Here is an 11,944-nt window from a genome sequence, read left to right as displayed (position 1 = left end):
CCAAAGTGGTGGACCAACTGACAGACCAACATGGCTAAAAATATCTACAAAAAATGTGTATGTTTGGGGGTATAAATTGTGAAGTTGCCTGTTTTTGACAGCTTCACCTGCTTGCTTATTTTGTGAACTCTACCAAACTAGTTTACCACCAGGTGGCATCAGAGCTTAGAAAATGAGTCAAAGCAAATCAGTTACAGCAAAACTGAAGAGCTGAATAATTTATCATCTGTAGCCTATATTTAATTCAGTGAGGTCTAGGCCTGATGTTGCACCCTTAATCAGCACAATGATAACTAGGCGAATCACCCTCCAGTGAGCACATTGCTCAAAGTTAGACTTAATGACACCATTCCTCATGAGGCTTCAGCCCTCCTGTGCTCCTGCAACACCATCACCTCATAATAGGCTTTTCAAGTATTTCAGAGTTGGAATCAGACAGACATGCCAGCACTGCTTGATTTTCTTTTTTTCCATTCATCATATTATGGTGAACAAACGTCTTTATGTTAAAGCAAAATACACTGTATTTCATGTTTGAGCAAATAAGTCCTCCTCTGTCAAACCACATTTGTGGAGACAGCATTTCAACTCTACGATTATCTTGACAGATTAAATACAACAACATAAAAATGTCTTGAACTATATCTGCTCAGTTGTGTAAATGTACATGCAAGTGATAATTTGTAGTAAATTATTTTGTAATGTATGCCATGGGATCATCTTTTGAACTGTGATGACTGAGTGTTAGCTGTTCCATGCCCTTTATCAATATTCAGGAATTTTGTGTGTGTGCACAGAAAATCTAAAAGCAGGAAAGTCATCTCTTTATTTGATCAAAGGCAGAAATTGCTCAAATTGTTAACTTTGAATGTTTATAGAGATCAAAATTGATTGTAAAACAAAAGTTCAGATGGAAACACATGACTCATATCAACAGAAATCAGCACAGCAACCTCACTGACAAGCTCAGGCTCAGACAGAATCTATTATACTTTAAAAGAGTACTCAACAGAACAGAAATGCATGTCATTTCTTTATTTAGTCAGTGGGCTTCCCCTGTCAGGACAAAGGAATTCATAGGAGGAGCCCTACCTGCCATATACAGTACAGTAAAACGCTTGCCTTTAGCCCCTATTTCAGAAGAATTCAGGTCACTTATGAGATGATATGAGCAGCTACTCTTTAAGAAACATCCAGTCAAAAATCACTCTGTCCTTATACATACATTAAACACAAATTATTATATTTTGCTAAAAGCAAGCAAAACAGTGAAATCAAAGAAATTATTGTGTATGTTTTTTTTATTTATATGGAGGCACAGAACATGTCTTATTACTTAAAACCTTCACTGTATATCTTACTTCAAAGTGAAACTTTGGTTCTCATTCGGACAATAGCGATATTGTAAATCCAGCTGTCATGATGAAAACATTTGTCAGGTTCATCTTCCAAGCTGCAATTTACCCAGAGTTCACTCAGATACTGTTTCCTTTTGCAGTAATGAGAGCATCTGTGGGACAGATGAAAACAGGCCTCATTGTTTCTGTAGCCCACTTTTTTTTATACATATATATATCTCCTGGTGGGAGTCTTGGAGAGAGCTGTCAAGTGCAGATGAATCAGAATCAGATCAATGAAAGAAAACAACACAAGATGACAGGAAATCTCTCCTGTAGTATCCGGGGGGAAACAGTCTTGATAGCAGAGGCCACTTAAAAAAAGAACACACAACAAATACACGTTATCAAGGACGTTTGGTTCATTTTCTGGTGTATTCTACAATATAACAAATGACAGAACTCACCTCATGCACACCAGACTTGAGATTATGGCCCATTCTGGTCTTAGTTCACATCTATAGGGGAGAAGAAGCACATAGGAAGTGAAAGCTGAGGTGCAAAGTCATGAATGATTCAGGAAAATAATCATTTATAAACAAATAAACCACCCTGACCCAACTGAATACTCTTGCCTCCATAAAACAGAGTGAAAGAAGATAACACGTCAAATGCCAATGACCTGCATGAAACCTCTGTGCGGTGGTTACTGCAGGTACAATGGTCAGTGAGTTTATTGCTTCATATTAAGGTTCCTAACAGCTTCGTTAAATGGTGTGGTTGTGGGGAGGTAATGTATTTATAATAACCCTCCAAAGAGATGATGGATTGTTGTTCTGCCTCTGAATCATTTAGTGTTAACAGTGTGGCAGTCAGTGCTTAAAAGCTAAATGTGGGGCAGGCATCTTAGCTCTTTATGCATCTGTGCCTCTGTAACATGCTCCACTGCTCCACTTTCTCCCCTTGTCTGGAGCCCCTTCTGCAACCCCCCTCTAACACAAGTACACTCAACACACACACACAACTGTCAATTTCTCTTTGTCTATCTGGATGTTTTCCTGTGTCTTTCCAGTGCTTTTCTCCCACTGCAATTCTCAGCTTTGGTGTGTTGGCTTTGGCTTTCAGTCTTTGGTAATGTTTATAGGCAGTATTTTTTATGACTTAGTTCAGCTTTTTACAATCTATTTTTATATGCTATTGCTTTCCTATGTATGTGCATTTCTAGTTTTGGGTTAGTTAAACAACTGCTGTTATTAATTTTAGCATTGGCACAAATTGTTGCTGAAATACTGCCAAACACAGTGCTAGCACAGTATATGTTTTGTTCAAGATGAAGTGTCATATAGTTTAATATTCTCAAAGGGGCACTCCACCTATTTTTCACCTATTTTTTGTGAAAACAAATCCATAACGTCTTCTGTGGCTCTGGAGGGACTTTGGTTCATCTTACCTCAGCCCAGTATTGATGTTGGACAATTCCGCATCTTATGACTTACGTCCAATGCCAACGTTCAGTGCCGATGCAGAAAGAAGTGTGCCCTTTATATACAGTATATCTGGGAGGTGGATGGGTGTGTAGTGCGTCAGATTCTAATGCAGATCAAAGTTTGGGTCCCACAATTAACCTGCAATTAATGTTTGCTTTTTATCAACCACTTTTCCTAACATTAAAGTGTTTTAGTTGCCTAACTCAAACCTTACATTAACCATACTTTATTTGCTCTGACTGCAATCTTTCCTTATCCCTAATCATACCATAGTTGCCATGTGGAGATACTGTAGAAAACTAGAATTTAAAAAATGTTGGCATTGGATTTAAAAAAAGCAAAAACAAAATTGGAGACCTGGAGACTACACATTTATAAAAGAAAAAGCTTCAGGACATCAAGGAAGCTTGACCTCTGCTGATTAGAAGTGCAATACTAAATCACTTGAGTATCCTTTTAAGGCCTCTGTGGCTCTACAGTGCATAGCTCGATTGTTTCACTGTTTGTTTTTCCTTACCCCGTGATGCTCACTGTTGTCATTTTTGGATTTCTGCTGCTCCATTGCTCTTCTTGTATGGCACCTCTTTCTCAGCAGTCTCTTCCTGCCTTTGAGGGGTTGTAAAGAACATATTACTCATTATTATATGCAACACCTTTATCCTCACGCTCCCTTTTTTAATATTCAATTAAATACGTAGATATCTGGAAACAGTTTAGTAAAGGATGTGAACTCTCACTGCTGTTTGTTAAGTGAAATAATTGTGTGAGTTAGTTGTTGCTATGCTCCATGGTGCTGTAGCCACGTGCCGTTGTTTGCCATTGCTCTGTGAGTGGCTAAGCAGGGCCGGGGGGGCCTGAGAAGATTGCACTTTGAGTCAATTAGTGGCCATGAACTGAAAAGCTCTGATGCTTTCCCCTCCATTCATCTCTCCATTAAAAAACGAGAATACACTGTTGTTATGTATCAAGCCACTTGATCCACACACTGTTGCTCAAGGCAAACTCTAAAATAATCACTGGGGTGGTTTCAAATCAATGATGCAGATAAGTCTCTCCCTACCTCCCTCACTCTGTCTCTCCCACACATGAAACAAGTATGCTCTTTCCATGTGTGTGTGTTCACATTTGAAGCATGAGTGAAAGTATTTTATGTGATTTATGAAGTAAAAAAAAAAAAGAGCAAACATTGGAAAATCTAGTTTCCCACGACTGGAGAAGTATTAATAAACACATAGTCTCAACAAAAAGTAGAAAGATCTCATTTCAGTTTCATCATGCAAAAAAGAGATTTTTTCTACTCATGAGTGGTTGCAAGAAATCCAAAATCAAAAGGCAAAATCCAAAAATCAGTACTCACGGTTCAATTTTGTTGGAGAATCTCTGCCACAGGATGAGAGCGATGGTGGTGAGGACCGCCATAGTGGTACACATGGTCCTATTCCAAGGGTCTCCTGCCTTGGGACTGCTGGTGGTTAGAGAACCGAGACTTCTGCTCCCATTGGAAAGGTTTGAATGGGAAAGGCAAATTTTGTGGTGCAACAATCAGACTATTCCTGTCTTTCCTCTTGGCTCTCATGATTGGGGAGATTAACTCAGAGGATTAGCCAGGATCAGGGAGGGGGGTAGATCTTGCTGGCAGGACTAGGAGGTAAACAGAGCATGCTGTTTGTTTCTATTCTGAAAACAAGCATCATGTCGTCAACACAGCAGACCAAACCGACCTTGATATATTTTGTGGTTTTTGTTAAGAAAAGGCAGAATCGTGTTAAAATTGGGTTTAAGTGTCACTTTGCGGCACAACAGCAAGGGTTTCCAGTAAGGATTAACACACACCAGTCAATTCAAATTACGGTACATCTAGACAATACTAATTCTCTGTCGTTGTGCTCAAACTTACTTAACGAAATGTTGGATCATTGTTCTAGACACCATGGGGCGGCTGCTAAATATACCAGGCCCTCTAATGACATCCCTGCAGGCCAAGTGCAGTGTTCCTACAATATATTATGAAAAGACAGAGCATAGTCGGATAAATAGGGACTTTCAGCAGCTGAGCCACTTATACTTAGCACTGCTGACTCAAGCAGACAATAAGGGAGCAGTAGGCCAAGCGAGAGAAACGAAATGGTCTAATTTTGTCAACACGGTGCTGAGTAGAACAGCAGAGGAATTAGTCTAAGGCAATTGTAAGTTTAAAAGGATTAGACGTTGTGTCACAGGGTTTTCTTTGTTCTTTTTTTATTTCAAAATGCTGTTAAATACAGATACAAAGGTGAGTCATAATGACAAAATGTACAATCATTACAGTTAATTGTTAAAAATGTAAAAATGTCTCATAAGGTGTACACAAGTGGATACAGACTAGTTAAAGCAATCATTGGAGAAACGTCACATGATATTCAGAAAGAATAGTATTTACATGGCAGTTTCTAGATATACACATTCGTTAGAAGGCACATCCAAGTCAAATGTGACCTCTCGTCCACTTCAGGGTTAATGTTTGCATTTTCTCCCTCTTTGCACTTTCCTTTAAATGATTTGGTCCTTTACAGTAGTACAAAAACACGGAGTTGAGCTTTCAGTTTTTTACTTTCTGTTTTCTCTTCCAATCCATGAACACACACACACACACACACACACACACACACACACACACACACACACACACACACACACACACAGCTAGCCAATCTCAGTAATCTCAGATTACATTAAACTGTATTCCACAGATTTTAATTTCTGTAAAGATAAATTGCTTCCCTCCAAAAGTCAATCCAGTTAATCGATCTCTTTCTTACGAGGCTGTGGCTCAACACTTGGAAGTCTCTGGGTATGCATGGTCCAATAAACACAGACTAAAAGCTTCATCCAGTTGAGGTTGAGAGTTTAGTCCAGCCCACTTCCTCATAGACGGCAGTGATACTGCAGTAGATCGTAGCCAAGAGTTTGGTCCATGCCGCGGCCACTTCCGGTGTCACAACCTCTGGAAACTCTTCTCCCAGGACTTCCAGTATCACACCACTCAGGATCTGGGCAAAATACGTTTTGAACATTTACTACTTTGAGTTTGATTAGGAGTAGATAACAGACTACCAAGGCCAAAGTCACACTGTATTGAACTCAAAATTTTCCAACTTCTCTCTCATTGTCAGTAAATTTCTTTTTCAACAATACATTAGTTTAGCTAATTTTGCATCTAGCATCTCAGTAGCTATAATTGTGCTTCCACTGTTTTGTGTTTTTGAAGCAATTTTTGAGAATCATTATTTAATTAACTATTACATTTTATGTGATTTCTTGACAGCTATCTCAGCCTATCACAGTAAGCTGTGCCTCTTTCATTCCAGCCACTTTAGCTCCACCCAGGCTTCCTTGACATTTCACTGGACTGTCTGGCTCCACCAAATGACAAAGATGGAGGCAAGTTTTAAACCTAAATCCAGCGATCAAAATGTCACTTATGGTATTGTCGTGGAAAAATCTTCAAATGGGCCAATAAAGCTTCAGGTCACCCACAACTTAGCATTAAACTCATCTCGGGATAAAAAACCTAATGCAAAATCATAAAACATGATATTATATACTTCTCATAACCCCTCCTATTGTGGAGCTTATTTCATAGACTCCACCTTGTATTTTAATCATATTCAAAACCATTTGGTCATTATTGCTGAGTTCATTAGTGACCTTGACGCTTTGGTTTATCTTTGAAATAATATTGTCTCAGCAACTTCCACCTCATCTCAAAATAAAATCATCATCTCACACAGAAAACCAAAAAGCTACATTACTGATTAGCCTTCGTGCTAACTTCCTGGGAACTGCCTCTTATTGACATAATGTTATCTTTGCACACTTGATAGCACATTCATTTGATCATGGGAAGGCATTTTCCACCACAGTATCTTACAGGTTAAATCACAAAAACTACAGCTAAGTATTTCTGCTGCTAATGTTTTAGATTCTACTTTCTGCCCTCCAGTAGTTACAAATCCCTTACTGCCGCTTTAACTATAACATCCTAACCTTAATGTTAACCTAATATGTGTGTGTGTCAGTTCTTTTCTATTCCCACTCACTTTACCTTGAAGTACACAGGCTCCACCTTATGTCGGAGCGCGTGGGCCTTGCCCACCAGCTTCAGCACTGAGGCCACCTTGTCTGAGTTGTCAAGGCTCTCCACCAGTGTATTGATGGCATTCATGACTCTGTGTGCATGCTTCCTAAGCTGGGCGCTCCGCTCCAGCTCCTCTGGCTCCTCAATGTGCTTGAACTGGCTGAAGTACTGCTTGGATGAGGGGAAGTTCACAAACAGCCTGCAAAGGAGGAAAGTTCAATGAGAGATATGAGTATGAGCAGCTGCTGTGAGGCTCCATTAATCTCATTGCCCTTCAGCCTGCAAACCCACGTTCATTTTTTTTTTTGAGCTGGCAAGATACCATAAGTAAACATAAAGTACTGACATGAGAGTGCTGCATATTTTCTCTATGAATGTTTGCTTTAAACCATTTTTAAGATACTGTTTGGTTTGTATTCCATATATTTGAAAAAACAATTTTTAAGTGAAGAAACAACATCCAGCTGTAGAGAAATAATCAAGCTAAATGACTAATAACGAGATACCCTATAGTTTGCATATTTGTTACAGTGATGATTTTATCAGCACATCCTCTTGGATCTTAATTGACTTTCTCATACTTTGTAGTTAGCAAGTAAAGGGATCCTATAGCCATTCCACTCTGCTGAAATGTTGATTTCTTATTTGAACATTAACATATTTAATCTTTATCTATAACAGAAGGGATTATATAATAAGGTTGAAAATCACAATTTTTCACATATTCTTCAAAATCATTAAATATTTCGCAATGTAGAAATAAATCTCCCAGGATCAGATAAAACATCCGTAACAGATGTTTCTCTTGAAGGCTACAGGAGGAATTCTCTTTCATAACTGTTTCAGCTTCGACTTTGATAAATGCTTGTATTGGTTTTAAATGATCTCAGTGGGGGTTTTTTTCTGACCTTCCCACTTTATTAGCTTTATATTACTAGATTGCTGAATATCTCATTATAAGCCTTTTAGCAAATTAAGCAGTTATAGAAAAATAATATCTTTTCTTGGCATTCTATGCAAATGAGTACAGGGTTTGTATAATTGATTCTTCCCTGTAAACCCAGTGTGATAGTTGACTCATTAAATTAGGATTTTGAAGAATCATCAATTATTAATTAACTATAACTGTTTATTAATTATTTAAATGTTGTTATTTTGTCATCAATCTATCAAGGTCAAAAATTATATATATCTACCAGAAATCTGGCCTCCTTGTTGCTATATGCGGTTCCTTCCTTGTGAACCTGTTGGCTCAGGTGTCTGACTGGTTCTGCTATGATCCTGCACGACTTCACAATTTCAATCAAAAGGTGAAATGTGCTAATTAGAGAGGGTGAATTGAAAAAAAAAAAAAAAAGTCACTGCCTCTTTAGGCTGCTGTGAGCAAACCTGATACCTTCCTTTTGCTTTATGTTTGAGGTTGCAAATATTAAATGCAAAGACAGCTAACATTTTACAATATGTTTCAGTAGACATAGATATTATATTCTTTACAGTTCCTTGTCAAGATTTTGATATTTCCTTGCACTCCCTGACTCACGCCGTGCTCTTCCTGACAACAAATAGTCAGTTCAAAGACATTTTCTTTAATTTTATCTCCGCTTGACCCTCAGAGCTATCATAGAGAATTAGCAAAGGGGAGCCTAAAAACTCACCCCCTCCCACAGTCTGGGAAGAGGGCCAATGCATCTGGTTGCTGGCTATCTAATCCCAGTGTCCCATCTCCCTCTCTCTCCTCAACACAAAAAGGAAGCCACTATTTTTCTGTTAAAAAAACAATTAAAAACCTGGCTCTTTATTAAGAGTTTCACTTGTGAATTTAAATGTCTGAAAAGGGAGAGGGAAAGGAGGTGGTGTCTTCATCTCTTAGCTCTTGGTGGAGTGCCATTGCAAGTGCTGGAACAAAGTATTCCTAGTTTCACTGCAAACTAATGAGGAACTGTAGTGTTTAATCTTTCTCTCTTGTAATTGCATGACCTGTGGTTGCATATAAATAGCCTCATTAGTATTTTATTTGGTCATTGGACTCTTAATCCTTCCTTATCTATTCTTCAAGACGAACTGAGGAGCTGAATCCAGAGAAAGTTTCTAATTTCAGAGACAGCGCCATAATTTGCTACTTTGGGTGTTATCTGTTGCCCCAAAGACAGTTAGTTTAAAGGTTTTAAGTGAACGCTGAGGCTCAGTTGAGTGACTCTCTCCCTCTTAGAGCCAAATGGAGAATTTTGCCATGTTCATGCTTATCGATCAACCATCATTCCTCAAATTCCTGAAGGTCACACGATCTTTGTGAAGGAATGTGGAGACATAAAATAAGGGGGAAAAAAAAAATAGTTTATCCACTAAAGGTGACTGTCCAAGTATATTGCCGCTCACCTCCCTCTCAACTTTCACCTCCTGCAATCATAAAGGATTATAAAGGCATGCTTTGTCATGCAGTGATTCTTGCCACACATGAAAGACAATCAAAGCCTTTACATCAGCGTTTGATGATTCCTTGCAGATGGTTGATCTTTGCAACAGTTGCTTTTTCCCCATTGATTTCAGTGTAACCACGCATGCCCACTATGAGAAGATGAAGTGGATGTTAAATGACTGCTGAAGAATATTCAGTGAAATAATGAAATGTTGTGAAAGAAAACTCTGTCATAGTTTGAATTTTTTTTAAAAAAAGGATGTTTTGAAGATCTGACTGCTAGTGATGGAGTCATGCTGCTGTAGGTTGCTGGCCCTCTATATAGGCATTCAAAACATGACCTGCTCCAAGGGCGGGAGCCCTTTGAGAGCCAACGGTGACTGAGTGCTGGATTATAATGTTTATCCTTTGCCTCTACTATTTCATAAATAGGACTAAGAGAAGTTGGAAATGTGAGAATATGACATGTGAAAGTACGGCTGACTGTGTTTTGGACTATACATTTATAAATCCAGAAAGATCATTCAAGTTTAGCATCAACATTCTGACATAGGATAATCCCACAGTTTGGACGCTGATTTGGATAGATATCTGCAGTGTTTGTGTGACAGAGAAGCATCAGTAGGCCTTGTGGCTCCAGCAGGTGCAAAAACAAAATGCTAATTTGCCCTTATCAGTAGTGAACTAATTGAAATTTCAGAGATGAGGAGAACATTGATCAAAATCCCCTAAAATAGGAATTAGATACTATGCATATAGTTTTATATGGCATGCAGCTGCTTATTGGTGCAAAAAGCAAGAACAAGTTGCATATAAATGAATACACAACCATGATAAATGGTAATAAATATCAAAATAGCTCATTTGTCATGTTTATTATTTGTACTATTATCTGTCAGACCAGAATAAATATCTTCCGAACTCTGCGCTCAAGCTGCGTTTACACTGCAAACAATAGGAGAGTAACACTAATGGATAAAATACCTGACTAGTATGGCCACCCCGACATCATCACAGTTCTGGTAGACTTTTGCCCAGGAGTCCTGGATCATCACCTTCTCCTTGTCAGTCAGCGGGCTGGGTCGCTCCAGGTGGTCCACCTCTCCCTCTCCCTGCATCCTCTCCATCTAGGAACACAGTTGTGCAGAGCTGAGCACGTGCAGAAGGCAGGGCTAATATGAGTCCCCCTCCCCCAAAATAAAAATCTATATTTCTACCTTTTTATGTATCTTTCTTGGTGAAAGAGAGAGAGAAAAAAAAAATCTGTTTCCCTTTCTCTGCCTTCTCACAGTGAGAATCTTTGCTCTCCACCTCTGAGTCTCTGCTGAGCGAGAGTGTGAGTGAAGAACAGGCTGAGAAAAAAACACAAGAAACACACACAGCGAACGAGGAGGAGCCTCTGTACTCTCTCTTTTACGCTGTCCTTTCCCTCTCTCTCTCTGTTTCTTTCTCCCACTGCCCACCTCACCTTTGTAGGTGGCATTTGATGAAAACATGATGAGATAGGAGTTTGAAAAACCCCCAAATCCTTAATACGTGTCAGATATGTAATACATGCAATGTGTGAGCATTGATGCAATGTAAGATTATGACACTAAAATAAGATAAAAGAACACACTCTGACCCTCTCCTCGACAGTCATTATTCCAGACTATCCAGGAGATTAATCTGTAATCATATTGAATGTCTCATAAAGCTCTGCCGATGTAAATGTGAAAACACTTTGCTGACTGGAAATTAAATGGCATGATGTCCATCAAAAATAGGCCAAGTTTCTATTCATTTTGATTTGTTCTGTGCTTCTATTAAGGTACAGATTATATCAGCATGCCTTCAGTCCATTTTCCCCTCCTATTCATTATAAGCACACACCCTTTTTACAAAAATGTGTATATTTTCTACCTTCGTTGTTACAGGGGTTATCAGAGGAAAGTCATATCTCGTTTGTGTTGTCACAGCTGAAAACTTGTGAACGTTCTTGTTCAAGGTTCATTGTAGGCTGGGCAACTAGGGCCAATTAGCCATAGAATCTGTGAGTTACCTGTCAAAGGAGAGCAAACATAGGAAACATAAGAGTAGTGAAAAGATATCAGATATTGTAAAAAAAAAAAAAGCTAAGACCGAGGTGAAATTTACTGCGGTTACTGGGGAGGTAAATGTACAGCAGGTGCCAACAGTGTACAGACTCATGTTAAACATTGACAGACTCCTTTAAAGTATTCCATCAACGATCGAGTGGGTGAAAAAACTGTGCTTGAGGTAGCCGCATCTCATGTTTTCTGGGATTGCTGTGTCTCAAATATCTGAGCAAAATAATCTTTTGCAATCAGCGTTATCACCTTCCTCAACAACAGCAAAGCAAAAATTATATCCAGTTATTATACCAGCTAATCATAGTGTGTACAGTACCAGTCAAAAGTTTGGACACACTTTTTCATTCAAGTGGATGGGAAGGTGTGTCCAGATCGATCAAGAAGACTTGGTCAATGATTGCAGATCACCATGCTCTGCTCTTCCTGGTTTATGTTTCTACAGAGGAACCAAGATATATTTTGTAAGTGCTTGATGATTATCTATGCTGCCCACA

The 11,944-nt window shown here is 38.9% G+C and overlaps 1 protein-coding gene and 1 long non-coding RNA gene across 3 annotated transcripts; both read right to left on the bottom strand.

The window, feature by feature from the left end:
* Positions 1 to 1,485: 1,485 nt before the first annotated feature.
* On the bottom strand, positions 1,486 to 4,375 carry LOC137201469 (uncharacterized). The gene is made up of 4 exons (XR_010932182.1): positions 4,182 to 4,375; positions 3,342 to 3,430; positions 1,805 to 1,855; positions 1,486 to 1,711 (listed from the first exon to the last, which is right to left on the bottom strand). It is a non-coding gene; the product is annotated as an uncharacterized lncRNA (long non-coding RNA).
* A 678-nt stretch (positions 4,376 to 5,053) lies between these two features.
* Positions 5,054 to 10,715, bottom strand: LOC137168366 (cytoglobin-1-like). 2 transcript variants are annotated; one of them, XM_067570913.1, is made up of 4 exons: positions 10,575 to 10,715; positions 10,342 to 10,484; positions 6,909 to 7,140; positions 5,054 to 5,853 (listed from the first exon to the last, which is right to left on the bottom strand). In XM_067570913.1, exons 2-4 carry the CDS (start codon positions 10,482 to 10,484, stop codon positions 5,689 to 5,691), a joined length of 540 nt encoding a protein of 179 aa, XP_067427014.1. In that variant the 5' UTR covers positions 10,575 to 10,715; the 3' UTR covers positions 5,054 to 5,688. The 2 variants fall into 2 exon arrangements, with proteins under 2 accessions (XP_067427014.1, XP_067427013.1); XM_067570912.1 differs by having other exon boundaries at positions 10,342 to 10,703.
* Positions 10,716 to 11,944: the final 1,229 nt, after the last annotated feature.

This window comes from Thunnus thynnus, chromosome 17 (assembly GCF_963924715.1).
Source record: "Thunnus thynnus chromosome 17, fThuThy2.1, whole genome shotgun sequence".
Taxonomy (NCBI): domain Eukaryota; kingdom Metazoa; phylum Chordata; class Actinopteri; order Scombriformes; family Scombridae; genus Thunnus; species Thunnus thynnus.
Note: the sequence above shows the minus strand (reverse complement) of the source record. Positions and strands in the feature narration are given on the sequence as shown.

Excerpts from the sequence above, each read along its gene's own strand:
- LOC137168366 (XM_067570913.1), bottom strand. The coding sequence starts at position 10,484 with ATGGAGAGGATGCAGGGAGAGGGAGAGGTGGACCACCTGGAGCGACCC. Across the intron at positions 7,141-10,341 it reads GGGGTGGCCATACTAGTCAG|GCTGTTTGTGAACTTCCCCT; the intron begins GTATTTTATCCA and ends CCTCCTTTGCAG. Across the intron at positions 5,854-6,908 it reads TGGAGCCTGTGTACTTCAAG|ATCCTGAGTGGTGTGATACT; the intron begins GTAAAGTGAGTG and ends TATTTTGCCCAG.